At 47.0% G+C, this 22,500-nt stretch overlaps 1 protein-coding gene across 1 annotated transcript in view; it reads right to left on the reverse strand.

Moving 5' to 3' along the window:
- Positions 1 to 20,950, reverse strand: part of LOC306928737 (complement factor I-like) — a gene marked incomplete at its 5' end in the record, with an annotated part of 43,774 nt that extends 22,824 nt beyond the window's left edge. The window contains 3 exons of the mRNA XM_079509010.1: positions 16,284 to 16,415; positions 18,406 to 18,486; positions 20,891 to 20,950. Coding sequence (XP_079365136.1) covers positions 16,284 to 16,415; positions 18,406 to 18,486; positions 20,891 to 20,950 — 273 coding nt within the window. The remainder of the gene's footprint in view (positions 1 to 16,283; positions 16,416 to 18,405; positions 18,487 to 20,890) is intronic.
- Between the last annotated feature and the right edge of the window lie 1,550 nt (positions 20,951 to 22,500).

A 22,500-nucleotide genomic window follows, 5' to 3' on the forward strand; every position in this document is an offset into this window, starting at 1 on the left:
GCCAGAGAGAGGAGAGGAGAGGAGAGGAGAGGAGAGGAGAGGAGAGGAGAGGAGAGGAGAGGAGAGGAGAGGAGAGGAGAGGAGAGGAGACGTTACATAGGGTTTAATGCAGCCAGAGAGAGGAGAGGAGAGAGGAGAGGAGAGGAGAGGAGAGGAGACGTTACATAGGGTTTAATGCAGCCAGAGAGAGGAGAGGAGAGGAGAGGTTACATAGGGTTTAATGCAGCCAGAGAGAGGAGAGGAGAGGTTACATAGGGTTTAATGCAGCCAGAGAGAGGAGAGGAGAGGTTACATAGGGTTTAATGCAGCCAGAGAGAGGAGAGGAGAGGTTACATAGGGTTTAATGCAGCCAGAGAGAGGAGAGGAGAGGAGAGGAGACGTTACATAGGGTTTAATGCAGCCAGAGAGAGGAGAGGAGAGGAGAGGAGACGTTACATAGGGTTTAATGCAGCCAGAGAGAGGAGAGGAGAGAGGAGAGGAAACGTTACATAGGGTTTAATGCAGCCAGAGAGAGGAGAGGAGAGGAGAGGAAACGTTACATAGGGTTTAATGCAGCCAGAGAGAGGAGAGGAGAGAGGAGAGGAAACGTTACATAGGGTTTAATGCAGCCAGAGAGAGGAGAGGAGAGGTTACATAGGGTTTAATAAAGCCAGAGAGAGGGGAGGAGAGGAGAGGAGAGGATACATAAGGTTTAATGCAGCCAGAGAGAGGAGAGGAGAGGAGAGGAGAGGAGAGGAGAGGAGAGGAGAGGAGAGGAGAGGAGAGGAGAGGAGAGGAGAGGAGAGGAGAGGAGAGGAGAGGAGAGGAGAGGAGACGTTACATAGGGTTTAATGCAGCCAGAGAGAGGAGAGGAGAGGAGAGGAGAGGAGAGGTTACATAGGGTTTAATGCAGCCAGAGAGAGGAGAGGAGAGGAGAGGAGAGGAGAGGAGAGGAGAGGAGAGGAGAGGAGAGGAGAGGAGAGGAGAGGAGAGGAGAGGTTACATAGGGTTTAATGCAGCCAGAGAGAGGAGAGGAGAGGAGAGGAGAGGAGAGGAGAGGAGAGGAGAGGAGAGGAGAGGAGAGGAGAGGAGAGGAGAGGAGAGGAGAGGTTACATAGGGTTTAATGCAGCCAGAGAGAGGAGAGGAGAGGAGAGGAGAGGAGAGGAGAGGAGAGGAGAGGAGAGGAGAGGAGAGGAGAGGAGAGGAGAGGAGAGGAGAGGAGAGGAGACGTTACATAGGGTTTAATGCAGCCAGAGAGAGGAGAGGAGAGGAGAGGAGAGGAGAGGAGAGGAGAGGAGAGGAGAGGAGAGGAGAGGAGAGGAGAGGAGAGGAGAGGAGAGGAGAGGAGAGGAGAGGAGAGGAGAGGTTACATAGGGTTTAATGCAGCCAGAGAGAGGAGAGGAGAGGAGAGGAGAGGAGAGGAGAGGAGAGGAGAGGAGAGGAGAGGAGAGGAGAGGAGAGGAGAGGAGAGGAGAGGAGAGGAGAGGAGAGGAGAGGAGAGGAGAGGAGACGTTACATAGGGTTTAATGCAGCCAGAGAGAGGAGAGGAGAGAGGAGAGGAGAGGAGACGTTACATAGGGTTTAATGCAGCCAGAGAGAGGAGAGGAGAGGAGAGGAGACGTTACATAGGGTTTAATGCAGCCAGAGAGAGGAGAGGAGAGAGGAGAGGAGACGTTACATAGGGTTTAATGCAGCCAGAGAGAGGAGAGGAGAGGAGAGGAGACGTTACATATTGTTTAATGCAGCCAGAGAGAGGGGAGGAGAGGAGAGGAGAGGAGAGGTTACATAGGGTTTAATGCAGCCAGAGAGAGGAGAGGAGAGGAGAGGAGAGGAGAGGAGAGGAGAGGAGAGGAGAGGAGGAGACGTTACATAGGGTTTAATGCAGCCAGAGAGAGGAGAGGAGAGGAGAGGAGAGGAGACGTTACATAGGGTTTAATGCAGCCAGAGAGAGGAGAGGAGAGAGGAGAGGAGACGTTACATAGGGTTTAATGCAGCCAGAGAGAGGAGAGGAGAGAGGAGAGGAGACGTTACATAGGGTTTAATGCAGCCAGAGAGAGGAGAGGAGAGGAGAGGAGAGGAGACGTTACATAGGGTTTAATGCAGCCAGAGAGAGGAGAGGAGAGGAGAGGAGACGTTACATAGGGTTTAATGCAGCCAGAGAGAGGAGAGGAGACGGTTACATAGGGTTTAATGCAGCCAGAGAGAGGAGAGGAGAGAGAAGAGGTTACATAGGGTTTAATGCAGCCAGAGAGAGGAGAGGAGAGAGGAGAGGAGACGTTACATAGGGTTTAATGCAGCCAGAGAGAGGAGAGGAGAGAGGAGAGGAGACGTTACATAGGGTTTAATGCAGCCAGAGAGAGGAGAGGAGAGAGGAGAGGAGACGTTACATAGGGTTTAATGCAGCCAGAGAGAGGAGAGGAGAGGAGAGGAGAGGAGACGTTACATAGGGTTTAATGCAGCCAGAGAGAGGAGAGGAGAGGAGAGGAGACGTTACATAGGGTTTAATGCAGCCAGAGAGAGGAGAGGAGACGTTACATAGGGTTTAATGCAGCCAGAGAGAGGAGAGGAGAGAGAAGAGGTTACATAGGGTTTAATGCAGCCAGAGAGAGGAGAGGAGAGAGGAGAGGAGACGTTACATAGGGTTTAATGCAGCCAGAGAGAGGAGATGAGAGAGAAGAGGTTACATAGGGTTTAATGCAGCCAGAGAGAGGAGAGGAGAGGAGAGAGAAGAGGTTACATAGGGTTTAATGCAGCCAGAGAGAGGAGAGGAGAGGAGAGGAGAGGTTACATAGGGTTTAATGCAGCCAGAGAGAGGAGAGGAGAGGTTACATAGGGTTTAATGCAGCCAGAGAGAGGAGAGGAGAGGAGAGGAGAGGAGACGTTACATAGGGTTTAATGCAGCCAGAGAGAGGGGAGGAGAGGAGACGTTACATAGGGTTTAATGCAGCCAGAGAGAGGAGAGGAGAGAGGAGAGGTTACATAGGGTTTAAGACTCGGTGCCGCGCTACGAGGTTGTAGATCTGCTATTTTTCAATAGCTAAAGCATAACATAGTGCATACATGGGCAACTGGCGGCCCGGGGGCCACATGCGGCCCCCACCTTCACTTAATGCGGCCCTCAGGTTAATATTGGGATACTGATAAAGCTCTTCTATTTCAGTTACAGTTACAATTCCAATCATGCAAACATGACCAGCTTTAGTAGCTTAACTCTTAGCCTGCCGCCATTAATTAATCCCTCGATTGCGTATTGCCATGGTTTAATCACGCGTGACACTTACTTTGAAGAGCCAAATATCCGTATCGCATTTTACTATGAAACCATTCCGTGTGTGTTGACGAAGCTGGTGCTCGTTCTCTCGGTCGGTGGTGGAAAAAGTGGACCGCGAGTATCACAGCGCCTGCTACAGGCCGTTGAAAACGCTTGTCTGGGACAAAGCGTCCTCTGCAATGTCGCTTCTGTGAGATAAAGCCGTCTGAAAACAGAGCCGGCAATGTTAGTGGATGCGCGCGCATTTTCAAAATGGCCGCGCCCATTGTGTCAGAAGCATAACAAAGCTAACGGACGGTAGATTTCGATACGATCGTATTAAAACATGCATTAATGAATACATCGCTGTTAAAACGGCTTTTCCGTTTGTGGCAGGCTACAAGATTCTACGTGTTAATATTCCTATGTTCCTGGCGGGTAAACGATTAATGAGCAGTATTTAAATGTTATTGTCCAATGTATTTGTATTTAGTTCATAAAGTTAACATAACTATAACGAAATGTATTTGAAATTAAATACAAATTTTACTTTTCAGGATTCCAATTCAAAAATAGCAAAAAAAAAATTCAGGTTTTCAATTCAAATATAGCAAAAATAGCTGATCTACAATCTACATGTAGATCGGCTATTTTTGCTACGACAGTAATATGCAACGTGGCCCTCTGGAGTGAGTGAGGAAATACAGTGGCCGTCTGGAGTGAGTGTGGAACTATAGTGGCCCTCTGGAGTGAGTGTGGAACTATAGTGGCCCTCTGGAGTGAGTGTGGAACTATAGTGGCCCTCTGGAGTGAGTGTGGAACTATAGTGACCCTCTGGAGTGAGTGTGGAAATATAGTGGCCCTCTGGAGTGAGTGTGGAACTATAGTGGCCCTCTGGAGTGAGTGTGGAAATATAGTGGCCCTCTGGAGTGAGTGTGGAACTATAGTGGCCCTCTGGAGTGAGTGTGGAACTATAGTGGTCCTCTGGAGTGAGTGTGGAACTATAGTGGCCCTCTGGAGTGAGTGTGGAACTATAGTGGCCCTCTGGAGTGAGTGTGGAACTATAGTGGCCCTCTGGAGTGAGTGTGGAACTATAGTGGCCCTCTGGAGTGAGTGTGGAACTATAGTGGTCCTCTGGAGTGAGTGTGGAACTATAGTGGTCCTCTGGAGTGAGTGTGGAACTATAGTGGCCCTCTGGAGTGAGTGTGGAACTATAGTGGCCCTCTGGAGTGAGTGTGGAACTATAGTGGTCCTCTGGAGTGAGTGTGGAACTATAGTGGTCCTCTGGAGTGAGTGTGGAACTATAGTGGCCCTCTGGAGTGAGTGTGGAACTATAGTGGTCCTCTGGTGTGAGTGTGGAACTATAGTGGCCCTCTGGAGTGAGTGTGGAACTATAGTGGCCCTCTGGAGTGAGTGTGGAACTATAGTGGCCCTCTGGAGTGAGTGTGGAACTATAGTGGTCCTCTGGAGTGAGTGTGGAACTATAGTGGTCCTCTGGAGTGAGTGTGGAACTATAGTGGCCCTCTGGAGTGAGTGTGGAACTATAGTGGCCCTCTGGAGTGAGTGTGGAACTATAGTGGTCCTCTGGAGTGAGTGTGGAACTATAGTGGTCCTCTGGAGTGAGTGTGGAACTATAGTGGCCCTCTGGAGTGAGTGTGGAACTATAGTGGTCCTCTGGAGTGAGTGTGGAACTATAGTGGCCCTCTGGAGTGAGTGTGGAACTATAGTGGCCCTCTGGAGTGAGTGTGGAACTATAGTGGTCCTCTGGAGTGAGTGTGGAACTATAGTGGCCCTCTGGAGTGAGTGTGGAACTATAGTGGCCCTCTGGAGTGAGTGTGGAACTATAGTGGCCCTCTGGAGTGAGTGTGGAACTATAGTGGCCCTCTGGAGTGAGTGTGGAACTATAGTGGTCCTCTGGAGTGAGTGTGGAACTATAGTGGCCCTCTGGAGTGAGTGTGGAACTATAGTGGCCCTCTGGAGTGAGTGTGGAACTATAGTGGCCCTCTGGAGTGAGTGTGGAACTATAGTGGCCCTCTGGAGTGAGTGTGGAACTATAGTGGTCCTCTGGAGTGAGTGTGGAACTATAGTGGCCCTCTGGAGTGAGTGTGGAACTATAGTGGCCCTCTGGAGTGAGTGTGGAACTATAGTGGTCCTCTGGAGTGAGTGTGGAACTATAGTGGTCCTCTGGAGTGAGTGTGGAAACTATAGTGGCCCTCTGGAGTGAGGTGTGGAACTATAGTGGTCCTCTGGTGTGAGTGTGGAACTATAGTGGCCCTCTGGAGTGAGTGTGGAACTATAGTGGTCCTCTGGTGTGAGTGTGGAACTATAGTGGCCCTCTGGAGTGAGTGTGGAACTATAGTGGTCCTCTGGTGTGAGTGTGGAACTATAGTGGTCCTCTGGAGTGAGTGTGGAACTATAGTGGCCCTCTGGAGTGAGTGTGGAACTATAGTGGTCCTCTGGTGTGAGTGTGGAACTATAGTGGCCCTCTGGAGTGAGTGTGGAACTATAGTGGTCCTCTGGAGTGAGTGTGGAACTATAGTGGTCCTCTGGTGTGAGTGTGGAACTATAGTGGTCCTCTGGTGTGAGTGTGGAACTATAGTGGGCCTCTGGTGTGAGTGTGGAACTATAGTGGCCCTCTGGTGTGAGTGTGGAACTATAGTGGCCCTCTGGAGTGAGTGTGGAACTATAGTGGTCCTCTGGTGTGAGTGTGGAACTATAGTGGCCCTCTGGAGTGAGTGTGGAACTATAGTGGTCCTCTGGTGTGAGTGTGGAACTATAGTGGCCCTCTGGAGTGAGTGTGGAACTATAGTGGCCCTCTGGAGTGAGTGTGGAACTATAGTGGCCCTCTGGAGTGAGTGTGGAACTATAGTGGCCCTCTGGAGTGAGTGTGGAACTATAGTGGTCCTCTGGAGTGAGTGTGGAACTATAGTGGCCCTCTGGAGTGAGTGTGGAACTATAGTGGCCCTCTGGAGTGAGTGTGGAACTATAGTGGCCCTCTGGAGTGAGTGTGGAACTATAGTGGTCCTCTGGAGTGAGTGTGGAACTATAGTGGCCCTCTGGAGGGAGTGTGGAACTATAGTGGCCCTCTGGAGTGAGTGTGGAACTATAGTGGTCCTCTGGAGTGAGTGTGGAACTATAGTGGCCCTCTGGAGGGAGTGTGGAACTATAGTGGCCCTCTGGAGTGAGGGTGGAACTATAGTGGTCCTCTGGAGTGAGGGTGGAACTATAGTGGTCCTCTGGAGTGAGTGTGGAACTATAGTGGCCCTCTGGAGTGAGTGTGGAACTATAGTGGTCCTCTGGAGTGAGTGTGGAACTATAGTGGCCCTCTGGAGTGAGTGTGGAACTATAGTGGTCCTCTGGAGTGAGTGTGGAACTATAGTGGTCCTCTGGAGTGAGTGTGGAACTATAGTGGCCCTCTGGAGTGAGTGTGGAACTATAGTGGCCCTCTGGAGTGAGTGTGGAACTATAGTGGTCCTCTGGAGTGAGTGTGGAACTATAGTGGTCCTCTGGAGTGAGTGTGGAACTATAGTGGTCCTCTGGAGCGAGTGTGGAACTATAGTGGTCCTCTGGAGTGAGTGTGGAACTATAGTGGTCCTCTGGAGTGAGTGTGGAACTATAGTGGTCCTCTGGAGTGAGTGTGGAACTATAGCGGCCCTCTGGAGTGAGTGTGGAACTATAGTGGCCCTCTGGAGTGAGTGTGGAACTATAGTGGTCCTCTGGAGTGAGTGTGGAACTATAGTGGTCCTCTGGAGTGAGTGTGGAACTATAGTGGCCCTCTGGAGTGAGTGTGGAACTATAGTGGCCCTCTGGAGTGAGTGTGGAACTATAGTGGTCCTCTGGAGTGAGTGTGGAACTATAGTGGTCCTCTGGAGTGAGTGTGGAACTATAGTGGTCCTCTGGAGTGAGTGTGGAACTATAGTGGTCCTCTGGAGTGAGTGTGGAACTATAGTGGTCCTCTGGAGTGAGTGTGGAACTATAGTGGTCCTCTGGAGCGAGTGTGGAACTATAGCGGCCCTCTGGGGGAGTGTGGAACTATAGTGGTCCTCTGGAGGGAGTGTGGAACTATAGTGGTCCTCTGGAGTGAGTGTGGAACTATAGTAGCCCTTTGGAGTGAGTGTGGAACTATAGTGGTCCTCTGGAGGGAGTGTGGAACTATAGTGGCCCTCTGGAGTGAGTGTGGAACTATAGTGGTCCTCTGGAGTGAGTGTGGAACTATAGTGGTCCTCTGGAGTGAGTGTGGAACTATAGTGGCCCTCTGGAGTGAGTGTGGGACTATAGTGGTCCTCTGGAGTGAGTGTGGAACTATAGTGGTCCTCTGGAGTGAGTGTGGAACTATAGTGGTCCTCTGGAGTGAGTGTGGAACTATAGTGGTCCTCTGGAGTGAGTGTGGAACTATAGTGGTCCTCTGGAGTGAGTGTGGAACTATAGCGGCCCTCTGGAGGGAGTGTGGAACTATAGTGGTCCTCTGGAGGGAGTGTGGAACTATAGTGGTCCTCTGGAGTGAGTGTGGAACTATAGTGGCCCTTTGGAGTGAGTGTGGAACTATAGTGGTCCTCTGGAGGGAGTGTGGAACTATAGTGGCCCTTTGGAGTGAGTGTGGAACTATAGTGGTCCTCTGGAGGGAGTGTGGAACTATAGTGGCCCTCTGGAGTGAGTGTGGAACTATAGTGGTCCTCTGGAGTGAGTGTGGAACTATAGTGGTCCTCTGGAGTGAGTGTGGAACTATAGTGGCCCTCTGGAGTGAGTGTGGAACTATAGTGGCCCTCTGGAGTGAGTGTGGAACTATAGTGGCCCTCTGGAGTGAGTGTGGAACTATAGTGGTCCTCTGGAGTGAGTGTGGAACTATAGTGGTCCTCTGGAGTGAGTGTGGAACTATAGTGGCCCTCTGGAGTGAGTGTGGAACTATAGTGGTCCTCTGGAGTGAGTGTGGAACTATAGTGGTCCTCTGGAGTGAGTGTGGAACTATAGTGGCCCTCTGGAGTGAGTGTGGAACTATAGTGGTCCTCTGGAGTGAGTGTGGAACTATAGTGGCCCTCTGGAGTGAGTGTGGAACTATAGTGGCCCTCTGGAGTGAGTGTGGAACTATAGTGGTCCTCTGGAGTGAGTGTGGAACTATAGTGGTCCTCTGGAGTGAGTGTGGAACTATAGTGGCCGTCTGGAGTGAGTGTGGAACTATAGTGGTCCTCTGGAGTGAGTGTGGAACTATAGTGGTCCTCTGGAGTGAGTGTGGAACTATAGTGGTCCTCTGGAGTGAGTGTGGAACTATAGTGGCCCTCTGGAGTGAGTGTGGAACTATAGTGGTCCTCTGGAGTGAGTGTGGAACTATAGTGGTCCTCTGGAGTGAGTGTGGAACTATAGTGGCCGTCTGGAGTGAGTGTGGAACTATAGAGGCCCTCTGGAGTGAGTGTGGAACTATAGAGGCCCTCTGGAGTGAGTGTGGAACTATAGTGGTCCTCTGGAGTGAGTGTGGAACTATAGTGGCCCTCTGGAGTGAGTGTGGAACTATAGTGGTCCTCTGGAGTGAGTGTGGAACTATAGTGGTCCTCTGGAGTGAGTGTGGAACTATAGTGGTCCTCTGGAGTGAGTGTGGAACTATAGTGGTCCTCTGGAGTGAGTGTGGAACTATAGTGGTCCTCTGGAGTGAGTGTGGAACTATAGTGGTCCTCTGGAGTGAGTGTGGAACTATAGTGGTCCTCTGGAGTGAGTGTGGAACTATAGAGGCCCTCTGGAGTGAGTGTGGAACTATAGTGGTCCTCTGGAGTGAGTGTGGAACTATAGTGGCCCTCTGGAGTGAGTGTGGAACTATAGTGGTCCTCTGGAGTGAGTGTGGAACTATAGTGGTCCTCTGGAGTGAGTGTGGAACTATAGTGGTCCTCTGGAGTGAGTGTGGAACTATAGTGGTCCTCTGGAGTGAGTGTGGAACTATAGTGGTCCTCTGGAGTGAGTGTGGAACTATAGTGGTCCTCTGGAGTGAGTGTGGAACTATAGTGGTCCTCTGGAGTGAGTGTGGAACTATAGTGGTCCTCTGGAGTGAGTGTGGGACTATAGTGGTCCTCTGGAGTGAGTGTGGAACTATAGTGGTCCTCTGGAGTGAGTGTGGAACTATAGTGGTCCTCTGGAGTGAGTGTGGAACTATAGTGGTCCTCTGGAGGGAGTGTGGAACTATAGTGGTCCTCTGGAGTGAGTGTGGGACTATAGTGGTCCTCTGGAGTGAGTGTGGGACTATAGTGGTCCTCTGGAGTGAGTGTGGGACTATAGTGGTCCTCTGGAGTGAGTGTGGAACTATAGTGGTCCTCTGGAGTGAGTGTGGAACTATAGTGGTCCTCTGGAGTGAGTGTGGAACTATAGTGGTCCTCTGGAGGGAGTGTGGAACTATAGTGGTCCTCTGGAGTGAGTGTGGGACTATAGTGGTCCTCTGGAGTGAGTGTGGGACTATAGTGGTCCTCTGGAGTGAGTGTGGGACTATAGTGGTCCTCTGGAGTGAGTGTGGAACTATAGTGGTCCTCTGGAGGGAGTGTGGAACTATAGTGGTCCTCTGGAGTGAGTGTGGGACTATAGTGGTCCTCTGGAGTGAGTGTGGGACTATAGTGGCCCTCTGGAGTGAGTGTGGAACTATAGTGGTCCTCTGGAGGGAGTGTGGAACTATAGTGGTCCTCTGGAGTGAGTGTGGAACTATAGTGGTCCTCTGGAGTGAGTGTGGAACTATAGTGGCCCTCTGGAGTGAGTGTGGAACTATAGTGGTCCTCTGGAGTGAGTGTGGAACTATAGTGGCCCTCTGGAGTGAGTGTGGAACTATAGTGGTCCTCTGGAGTGAGTGTGGGACTATAGTGGTCCTCTGGAGTGAGTGTGGAACTATAGTGGTCCTCTGGAGTGAGTGTGGAACTATAGTGGTCCTCTGGAGTGAGTGTGGAACTATAGTGGTCCTCTGGAGTGAGTGTGGAACTATAGTGGTCCTCTGGAGTGAGTGTGGAACTATAGTGGTCCTCTCCATCGTCAAAGTTGCCCACCCCTGACATAGTGCTTACAACACCAAAAGGGGTTCCCGCCCAGAATGGGTTAATTAACATTATGATAACAGTACAATACCTCTGTGGGTTAATTCACATTATGATAACAGTACAATACCTCTGTGGGTTAATTAACATTATGATAACAGTACAGTACAATACCTCTGTGGGTTAATTAACATTATGATAACAGTACAGTACCTCTGTGGGTTAATTAACATTATGATAACAGTACAGTACAGTACCTCTGTGTGTTAATTAACATTATGATAACAGTACAGTACTATACCTGTCTTGCTGCCTGCGGTGTCGCTGGGAAGATACATCTTAACAACCCCCAACTCTGTGTTCATACGGAACTTACCTAGAGAGAGAGAGAGAGAGAGAGAGAGAGAGAGAGAGAGAGAGAGAGAGAGAGACAGAGACAGAGACAGAGACAGAGACAGAGAGAGAGAGAGAGAGAGAGAGAGAGAGAGAGAGAGAGACAGAGACAGAGAGAGAGATATAGAGAGAGAGAGACAGAGAGAGAGACAGAGAGAGAGAGAGAGATAGAGAGAGAGACAGAGAGAGAGAGAGACAGAGATAGAGAGAGAGAGACAGAGAGAGATACAGACAGAGAGAGAGACCTCTTTAACCGTTTCCGTACATAGGACGGTCCCAATCGACGCGTACATCCGACGTGTGAGGACGTCCTAGCGCATCCTCAATGATACGGGGCGAGATAAGAATATTCTGAATTTTTTCCTTTTTTTTATTTGTCAATTCACCTTTCGGCCACCGTATGCTACACTCTAGGCAATTGTTAGCTTACCATAGACTTAGCCGTTAGCGCGGAGGAAAGAATGACTCGTCTCTCCTAATCCAGGGCGCTCTCCGTGGTGTTGAACGGATCGATATATGGCGCTTCATTTCTGCTCCTCATCCGTCTCTCCCGCAAAATATGAACGCTTTTTGGATCATATATCGTATAAACTAAAACGATCGCAATGTAAGCTAGCTCTGTAAAGTAAACTTTTTTTAGTGGATTGTTTCTGGGTCGTGGGTTTCCGAGTAAAAGTGGCCATGTTGTTCCGGCACCCCAGAGCTCCTATTTTGAAGGACTTCCGGCACTGATTGTGTTTTAATGACCTCTTTCCCTCCCAAACACCAGTTGTGTTCTCATTGTTTAATTCATGATTTCATTGTTTAATTCATGTTGTCATTGTTTAATTCATGATTTCATTGTTTAATTAATGTTCTCATTGTTTAATTCATGATGTCATTGTTTAATTAATGTTCTCATTGATTGATTCATGATTTCATTGTTTAATTCATGATTTCATTGTTTAATTCATGATTTCATTGTTTAATTCATGTTGTCATTGTTTAATTCATGATTTCATTGTTTAATTAATGTTCTCATTGATTAATTAATGTTCTCATTGATTCATTCATGATTTCATTGTTTAATTCATGTTGTCATTGTTTAATTCATGATTTCATGGTTTAATTCATGATTGCATTGTTTAATTCATGATTTCATTGTTTAATTCATGTTTTCATTGTTTAATTTGCCGTTTTTGATAACGTTTAAAAGGATCCCTGGCTAATGAGACAACTATGCCTTAAAAACATTATACTATCCTCTATAACTAAAATTAAAAACAAATAAAACATTTTATTTCTTTCATAAAAAGGGAATATTTCACTCAATAGGAACTGCTCCTGTCGCAGGTTGACGATGTCATATGTCCATGTGTGGTCCAGCCCTATGGAATATACTGGGTGGAATGCACGTGCTAATACAAATTATTTAAAAATATTAATTTGATGCTCATATTAACCTTAGGAAGTATTAAGTTGTTTTTATTAGCATGTGCATTATATACATTCCATAGGGCTAGACCTTAACCCATTTTGGGCGGGAACCCCTTTTGGTGTTTTAAACATTATGTTATACTTTAGCTATTGAAAAATAGCAGATCTACAAGCCCACTCGGTAGGCGCGAAATAAATTAAAAGCTGAAGGAGTTTAAGTATCTCGGGGTCTTGTTCACGAGTGAGGGGAGAACGGAGAAGGAGATCAGCCGGGGAATCGGAGCGGCAGGGGTGTTGCAGTCGCTGTACCACTCACTGTTGTGACGAAAAGAGAGTTGAGCCAGAAGGCAAAGCTCTCTGTCTACGGAGCAATCTTTGTTCCTACTCTCACCTATGGTCATGAAGTGTTCCTACTCTCACCTATGGTCATGAAGGGTTCCTACTCTCACCTATGGTCATGAAGTGTTCCTACTCTCACCTATGGTCATGAAGTGTTCCTACTCTCACCTATGGTCATGAAGTGTTCCTACTCTCACCTATGGTCATGAAGTGTTCCTACTCTCACCTATGGTCATGAAGTGTTCCTACTCTCACCTATGGTCATGAAGTGTGGGTCATGACCGAAAGAATAAGGTTGCGAATACAAGCGGCCGAAATGAGTTTTCTCCGACGGGTGGCTGGCATCTCCCTTAGAGATAGGGTGAGAAGTTCAGTCACACAAGAGAGACTCGGGAGTAGAGTCGCTGCTTCTTCGCCTGGAAAGGAGCCAGCTTAGGTGGTTCGGGCATCTGGTTAGGATGCCTCTCTGGCGTCTCCCTAGGGAGGTCCTCGACACATCTGGTTAGGATGCCTCTCGGGCGTCTCCCTAGGGAGGTCCTCGACGCACGTCCCACTGGGAGGAGACCCCGGGGCAGACCAAGGCGCAGATGGAGGGATTACATCGACTCACTGGTCTTGAAACGTCTCGGAATCCCCCAGGAGGAAGTCACTAATGTTGCTCTGGAGAGGGATGTCTGGAGCTCTCTGGAGGAGCTATTGCCCCCGCGACCCGACTACGGATAAGCGGTTGAAGATGCCCGGAATCCCGAGATTCCTTTTATTCCCCATAATCCAGCGGGAAAAAATATATGATTAGCATGATTTAGCATTTTATGCTAACGGTCCGTAACATTTACCTAAAAATGGCCAAAATACTCGCATGCATGCTCGTGCACGCACGCACGTGGTCTTTATATCCATTACGGCTCATAATCTGCTCAAAATGCGATATTCATCCACTCCCGTAAGAGCAGCGGATGTTTACTATGGTTTGAACCGGAACTGATTGTCGGCCATTTTTGGTGTTTTTTTCCCAAAAACGGCTGGCACTTTCAGGGGTAGAGCTCTGGCGCCATCTAGCTGTGAACCAGTTTTAAGGCATATTTGTCTTATTAGCCATGAGGGGTGTTTACTTACTGTTACAGTTGCTTCCAAAATGGGACATCGTAGGTCTTCCGAACCGACAAGAGATAGCCATAGCCTGATGGACAGACAGACAGGCAGGCAGGCAGGCAGGCAGGCAGGCAGGCAGGCAGGCAGGCAGGCAGGCAGGCAGGCAGGCAGGCAGGCAGGCAGGCAGGCAGGCAGACAGACAGACAGACAGGCAAGTATACAAGTCAGACAAGTATACAAGTGGTCACTTTAACTTCAAACACTTTCAACCTGCTACCGTTTTGTCTTCCTGCTGTTTTGGGTATGAATGAATGAATGAATGAATGAATGAATGAATGAATGAATGAATGAATGCAATATTTATTTTCGTGTCATGCCACTTTGGCCCATCCCATATGGGATTATATGACACATTTCACAGAGTACATTGGATACAACTGACACTACAGTCCTTCCTGTTCATACATATTTGTACATTATTCGAACAAAAAAAGAAAACGTGCGAAGATCTTCCAAAAGTAAATAAATCCCCAATTTCAAAAATAGGACAAAAATTAAAAGCCAATCTAGAGGCTCATTAGATGTCATGATGCACCGCGTTGTGAGCTTTAAGTAGTAGTATTTTCACAAATATCCCCCAAATTTCAAATAGTTTATGAAAACTATAGTTTATGCACCTAATTGTGATGTTATTGTAGGTCGGCTATATTCTCACTACTGAAGTCATTTAATCCACTGAGGAAGCACATTTTAGTGTCAATAGTTCTTCAATAGTTTTCATTTAGTTTCAGTCACATTTTAGTCACCTGGAATGTTTTAGTTTTAGTCTAGTTTTAGTCGACTAAATATCATAAGATTTTAGTCGACTAAATCTACAGTTGATTTAGTCGACTGAAATGTATTTTGGCGGGCCTTGATGACGTCGAAATGGCTGATTTTACACTTGCTGAAAATAGCCGATCTACAACCTCGTAGAGCTCGAGCTTGTAGATCTGCTATTTTCGGCATGCAACCAAGGATAAAATGACTTAAACTGGATCTCTTGTCCACTAGTCCCTTCCTAGTGGATCTCTTGTCCACTAGTCCCTTCTTACTGGATCTCTTGTCCACTAGTCCCTTCCTTACATTTTAGTCTAGTTTTTATTTGTTGACGAAATTGTTAATATAACTTAACATAACTTAGTTTTCATTTAGTTTTTGCCAGTGAAAAAAGGTATAGTCAACGAACACTTTTCATCTTAGTTTTAGTCGACGGACCTGGCAGTGAGACAGGTATTAACCCACCTGGCAGTGAGACAGGTATTAACCCACCTGGCAGTGAGACAGGTATTAACCCACCTGGCAGTGAGACAGGTATTAACCCACCTGGCAGTGAGACAGGTATTAACCCACCTGGCAGTGAGACAGGTATTAACCCACCTGGCAGTGAGACAGGTATTAACCCACCTGGCAGTGAGACAGGTATTAACCCACCTGACAGTGAGACAGGTGTTAACCCACCTGGCAGTAGGTGCGGTTCCATTAAGCCTTTGCGAAAAAAGGAAGCGTATGTTCATTAAGTCGAAAAAGAAAAGCGAATTGTCGGTGTTTCCATTAAACTGATAAAATGCGCATATGACATAAGTTCATTAGATATGCAGTAGTTGGCACTGTTTTTCCAGCAAAGTGAGCCTTATGTAAAGTATAGTCCTAATCCATGTTCACACCATTGATTCAGGGATTTGATGGGCTTTCTTTACAGTCAAAGAACGATTTGTTGTGTAATGCTTGTCTTAATATATTCGGGGCACATGTAGCCTATACCTGTATGTCGCGGGACTCGATTGGAGCATACTGGTCGTTTATACTGTAAATTGATTGATTGCAGCTGCAAACAGTTGTGAATAACTTGTTTCATCGGCTATATAGCCTATAGCCTACACGTTTAGGTTGCTTATCTTATGCAATGAATATAAATATATAAGAATAGATGAAGCATATGCATGGATCGAAATCGAATAGCCTGCAGGGACCCGGCAGCTATATATAAAAGTTTAGTCTACTACGCTACTCGTAGTCCACGTGTGTGTGTGTGTGTGTGTGTGTGTGTGTGTGTGTGTGTCTTGCATCATACAGTAGCGATCCAGATATCAAAATGATCGGAGCGCCCCGATCAACTCGGGAGGATTCAGACTTCATAAGGGATCTTTGAACACACTACACAATTATTAATCGGACGGGTCGGGTAGTAGTAAATTGGGACCTTATCATCTCCCTCTCTCTATCCACCATCCCATGCACCGTTCACTCCACTGCCTCCCCATCGTTTTTTATTTTATTTTCCAACTGTTCAAAAGCGATATAATGCGAGTTCAATGCTTTCTAATTAAAAACCTTTTCCGCAAGTGTTTTCATACACTATTTGCGCATTTCCCTTTTTTCGAAAAAGCCTAAATCCGCAACCTCCAAGCGAAAAAGTGTATTTGCGAAAAATGGAGACTTATTCGCATATTGATGTGTTTCCATCCAGGAGATTTTGCGCAAGAGCCTTAATGCGCATAAAAAACGGCTTTATGGAAACGCACCTAGTGAGACAGGTATTAACCCACCTGGCAGTGAGACAGATGTATTAACCCACCTGGCAGTGAGACAGGTATTAACCCACCTGGCAGTGAGACAGGTATTAACCCACCTGGCAGTGAGACAGGTATTAACCCACCTGGCAGTGAGACAGGTATTAACCCACCTGGCAACCCACCTGGCAGTGAGACAGGTATTAACCCACCTGGCAGTGAGACAGGTATTAACCCACCTGGCAGTGAGACAGGTATTAACCCACCTGGCAGTGAGACAGGTAGTTCCTAGAGCTCACCTGGCAGTGAGACAGGTAGTTCCTAGAGCTCACCTGGCAGTAAGACAGGTAGTTCCTAGAGTCCGTGCCACACACGGCGGTCACGTTGATTCGAGGACACTGATAGGGCAGTTTACACACACACTGGTTCTCTATGCAGCGTTCCCATGGGCGGCAGAACACATGGGCGCACGACATACGAGTGTACCTGGGGAGAGAGAGAGAGAGAGAGAGAGAGAGAGAGAGAGAGATGAGAGAGAGAGAGAGAGAGAGAGAGAGAGAGAGGCGGGGGGGGAGAGAGAGAGGGGGGGGGAGGGAGAGAGGGAGAGAGAGAGAGGGGGGGAGGGAGATAGAGGAAGAGAGAGGGGGGGGGGGATAGAGGGAGAGAGAGGGGGAGGGAGAGGGAGGGGGAGAGGGAGAGAGAGAGACATGGGATGAGAATAGAGCACCGAAGTCTGACGTCACTTTCAGTAGAGGGCACCAACACACAGGTTCATGTATGTTTTTTATTTGTATTGAAATCTCCATAGGGCAATTTTATGTCGCTTCATATAAGAACTGTGTTTGAAAAATAAACCGACCACCCCGGCCTTTCTGTCAGGGGAGTGGCTGTGCGTCGTTAATGATGTCCATTCATATTTGATACAGCCAGTTTCTGGAGAAAATGGAATTAATGTGACCGCAAAAGCCTTGAAACTACATATGAATGCAATGTCGCTGAGCATATACGTCACGCCCAGCTGTCAACATATTGCGTTCCTGAGATTCCTCGTTGACGTAAGCTCAGCTGGTGGTGACTCGACTCGTACTAACCACGATACATTATATATCAATAAAATAAAAATAAAAATAAACGTAATTAACGTTCAGTTTCTGTTGTGCGACGGGCTGCGGGCAGATGCAGCCTACCCGGAAATGTAGTCTCTGGGTTGTTTGGCTCGTTTCTAACGCTTATTTTGTTACTCTTTGTGTATATTTGTACATTTCCACCTTCCCTTCAGTCGATGCTTCATATCCATATGAGTGAAAAGGCCGGGGTGATCGGTTTATTTTTCAAACACAGTTCTTATATGAGGCGATCTAAAATCCCCCTATGGAGATTACAATGCTTATAAAAAAATACACGAACCATGGGACTGGCGCCCTCTACTGATAGTAGAAAAATAATAAAACTATTTAACACTCTCACTGTAGAGATTTAACACTCTCACTGCAGAGATTTAACACTCTCACTGCAGAGATTTAACACTCTCACTGCAGAGATTTAACACTCTCACTGCAGAGATTTAACACTCTCACTGCAGAGATTTAACACTCTCACTGCAGAGATTTAACACTCTCACTGCAGAGATTTAACACTCTCACTGCAGAGATTTAACACTCTCACTGTAGAGATTTAACACTCTCACTGCAGAGATTTAACACTCTCACTGCAGAGATTTAACACTCTCACTGCAGAGATTTAACACTCTCACTGCAGAGATGTAACACTCTCGCTCAAAGCGCTTTACAAAGGTTCATTCATTCATACAGTACATTTGGGAGGTGAAGCCATAGACATATATAAACATATACAAAGTATGGACAAGGGCCCTGAGGTCGACTGACCAGTCACTTCTCAAAATCCCAAAATCAAAGCTGAAATCCCGGGGGGATAGGTCATTTTCTGTTGTAGCACCCACACTGTGGAATGAACTTCCACCTCATGTCAGAGCTTCGCAATCCTTGTCTGTGTTTAAATCACGTCTGAAAACTCACTTGTACTCCTTGGCTTTTGAACATACCGATTAAGAGTTGCTGCTTCCACTGCATTGTCCTTATGTTGCCCTGTTTATGTACTGTTGTTGTTGTTGCTTTGTTTTCCCTGATATTTTTAGTATTTCTTTGTGTACAGCACTTTGTTTCAACCTTGTTGTATAAAAATGTGCTTTATAAATAAAGTGGATTGGATTGGATTGGATTGCTCTACCTCCTGAGCCACAGCCGCCCTGACAAAGACGGAAGGACGGACCCCACATCATGAAAAAACCTCTTACAGCCCTCCGTGGTTTAAGGAGAACACCTACTTATTTTGCAGACATTGCTCAGGGCCCAGATATTCATCCTCCACCGTGGGAGGGAGGGTGGTGGGAGGGAGGGTGGAGATCAGCTCCTTCAGTACGCCTGCGACCTCCGCCTCCTCTGGACTCTCCTGGAGGACAAAAGAGTACAACAGATAGGTCTAGAAGGGATTGGGATCAGATGGAAATGGAAGTCAGATTTAGAGCCCAGTCTATAGTCTGTAGTCATGTAGCAAAGTGAAGATCTTGTATTTTCTTCCACGGGTAAACCTTTGTGTTGTTGTTCCGTGTTAGTGGGTCACCGAGTGGCGCGCTATGAGCTTGTAGGTCTGCTATTTTTGAAAAATCATGAAAATGTGTCGCAAATTTGGAATATATATTTTTATATATATACTTTTATATACACTCACTCCAGAGGGTATATATATATTCTTTTAACTCAAATCTTTGCTTCTGGGGGGGGGGGGGGGGGTCTGATACTGTTGGTCAGTACAACAGTATCAGACTGGGGGTCTGTACCTAGGGTGCATCTCACTAGTCAACACACAATGAAGTATAAATGTCTCCTAGGGTGCATCTCACTAGTCAACACACAATGAAGTATAAATGTCTCCTAGGGTGCATCTCACTAGTCAACACACAATGAAGTATAAATGTCTCCTAGGGTGCATCTCACTAGTCAACACACAATGAAGTATTAATGTCTCCTAGGGTGCATCTCACTAGTCAACACACAATGAAGTATAAATGTCTTCTAGGGTGCATCTCACTAGCCAACACACAATGAAGTATAAATGTCTCCTAGGGTGCATCTCACTAGCCAACACACAATTAAGTATAAATGTCTCCTAGGGTGCATCTCACTAGCCAACACACAGTATAAATGTCTCCTAGGGTGCATCTCACTAGCCAACACACAGTATAAATGTCTCCTAGGGTGCATCTCACTAGTCAACACACAGTATAAATGTCTCCTAGGGTGCGTCTCACTAGCCAACACACAGTATAAATGTCTCCTAGGGTGCATCTCACTAGCCAACACACAGTATAAATGTCTCCTAGGGTGCGTCTCACTAGCCAACACACAGTATAAATGTCTCCTAGGGTGCATCTCACTAGCCAACACACAGTATAAATGTCTCCTAGGGTGCATCTCACTAGCCAACACACAGTATAAATGTCTCCTAGGGTGCATCTCACTAGCCAACACACAGTATAAATGTCTCCTAGGGTGCGTCTCACTAGCCAACACACAGTATAAATGTCTCCTAGGGTGCGTCTCACTAGCCAACACACAGTATAAATGTCTCCTAGGGTGCGTCTCACTAGCCAACACACAGTATAAATGTCTCCTAGGGTGCATCTCACTAGCCAACACACAGTATAAATGTCTCCTAGGGTGCGTCTCACTAGCCAACACCCAAGAGGAGGTTGAATGAACTGAAATCAGCGCTCCCCAAAACAACAGCTTTGGAGATCTATTTGGGAATTGATTACATGACACAGCTAGTCCACCCATGCGACCAGTCTCAACAAATTATTGGTCCATACTACAATACAGACTATAATATACCTATTAGACTAAAATACTTCATGGTATTACACACCGTTCTATATCTATACTACAAAACAGACTATAATATACCTAGACTAAAATGAACTTTGGCAGGTATTGATTGATTGATTGAAGTATTTATTAACAGTTTGCAGAATGGGTACGTGTCAAGCACAACTCAATCAATCAATACAACAACTGTTAACTGTGGATGACACCATAAAGCGTTACACTGGTTTACAACACGGTCCACCGATCAATTCATCATAACATTTAGAGACGAACAAATATACACTTTCTATAGAACCAAAAACAGGAAAGTCATCATAAAAAGAGGTAAACTGGGAACAAACATAGACAGTGAGGGGAAGAGGGATTCAGATTTTACGGGGGCCAGTTTCGAATTGCAGCCGTCCGTATAGGTGCCCTTTGAGAGCGGTTTTTGAAGGAGTCAACGGATTCACATGTCTTAATGACTGTTGGTAGGGCGTTCCACATTTTGGTGGCATAGCAGCGACATTAAGTCGTGATGGGACTGAAAGGCCTCCTTTATACTCAGCTGTCACTGTGCAAAAAGCATGGAATATGGATGTGTATATTACAGGAAACTCCCGTTAAACTTTCCAAACAAACTCCGGTAAACTCCCGAATTGTACCATCACACCTGTATATTACCGTATATTAACTGTATATGTACCACCACACCTGTATATTACCGTATATTAACTGTATATGCTGCTAAACGAGGTTTACGGGCAAAATACAGTGCCCATAATTGCCCGTTAACTCCTCTTTTCACGCAGTGTGTGTGACCAAAATAGCCGATCTACAAGCTCACAACGTGTCGCAGCGCGACGCGTTGTGAGCTTGTAGATCGGCTATTTTGTGGATCGGAGAGTGACACCGTCCTGCACGCAGGCAAACAAAACAATGATTTTTCTTTTAGTTATTTTCCAGTAGGCCTAAAACATGTTGCTTACCGTGACAGAGTGGCAGACGAAGGCAAACAGAAGGACGCTGCAGGTCCACACAGCTCTCATCTTCTCTGATCTCTGTAGACTGAATGTCTTCAACGGGGCTGTCCTCTGTCTGTCTTCAACGGGGCTGTCCTCTGTCTGTCTTCAACGGGACTGTCCTCTGTCTGTCTTCAACGGGACTGTCCTCTGACTGTTCTCAGATCTCTGTCTGTCTCAGATCTCCGTCAGTCTTCAACTGGACTGACTCTTCTGGACTTTACTGGCATGCTGTCACTGATCAATAGCTTATCTGCTCAATGCACGTACGCACGCACGCACATGCACACACACGCGCCAAAAGGGACCGCTACGGGTCCATTTGGCTCCATGTGTTCAACAGAGTTACCAGAACCTGTAAGGGTCCACTTCGAACACCTTCAAGGAACCATTTTGAGGACAGATACACACTCTCTCCTCTGACACACACATGTGCACGCACGCGCACGCACGCACACACACACTTTCCCCATCCCTTCATAGATCAATAAGTGTGTGTGTGTGTGTGTGTGTTTGTGTGGAGGATGCCAAACAAAATATTCCAGTAAGAGGATTTCATCACACACACACACACACACACACACACACACACACACACACACACACACACACACACACACACACACACACACACACACACACACACACACACACACACACACACACACACACACACACACACACACACACACACACACACACGTTAATGTTTAACAGAGTTTCAACATCATTGCTCCAGCAACCATCTGTACATTACTGTGACTCAACAGCTGACCTCAACATTACTTACACACACATCTATAAGTCAAGAACAGGGGTTCTCAATGTTTTTGTCTGGGGACCCCTGGAAATGCTTTGGCAATGTCTCGGGACCCCCGCCCCGCCCCCTCCCGACCCCCAATATAAATGGACAGCTACAATAACCTTAATAATAGAGACAATACACCATAAAAAAATACTGAAACCAGATATAATCATTAGGGAAGGTGTATGCATGTACTATGTGTACTATATGTAAACTCTTCATTTCCACTTTCCAGCTATTCAGTTCATAAAAAATTGGGGACCCCCCAAAATAATTTGGCGACCCCCCGAGGGGTCGCGACCCACGGGTTGAGAACCCCTGGTCTAGCACAGGGGTGGGAGAGGGCCACTATAGTTCCACACTCACTCCAGAGGGCCACTATATAGTTCCACACTCACTCCAGAGGGCCACTCCAGAGGGCCACTATAGTTCCACACTCACTCCAGAGGGCCGCTATAGTTCCACACTCACTCCAGAGGGCCACTATGGTTCCACACTCACTCCAGAGGGCCACTATAGTTCCACACTCACTCCAGAGGACCACTATATAGTTCCACACTCACTCCAGAGGGCCACTATAGTTCCACACTCACTCCAGAGGGTCACTATAGTCCCACACTCACTCCAGAGGGCCACTATATAGTTCCACACTCACTCCAGAGGGTCACTATAGTTCCACACTCACTCCAGAGGGTCACTATAGTTCCACACTCACTCCATAGGGTCACTATAGTTCCACACTCACTCCAGAGGGTCACTATAGTTCCACACT

This window comes from Electrona antarctica (genome assembly GCF_951216825.1).
Source record: "Electrona antarctica genome assembly, chromosome: 8".
NCBI lineage: Eukaryota > Metazoa > Chordata > Actinopteri > Myctophiformes > Myctophidae > Electrona > Electrona antarctica.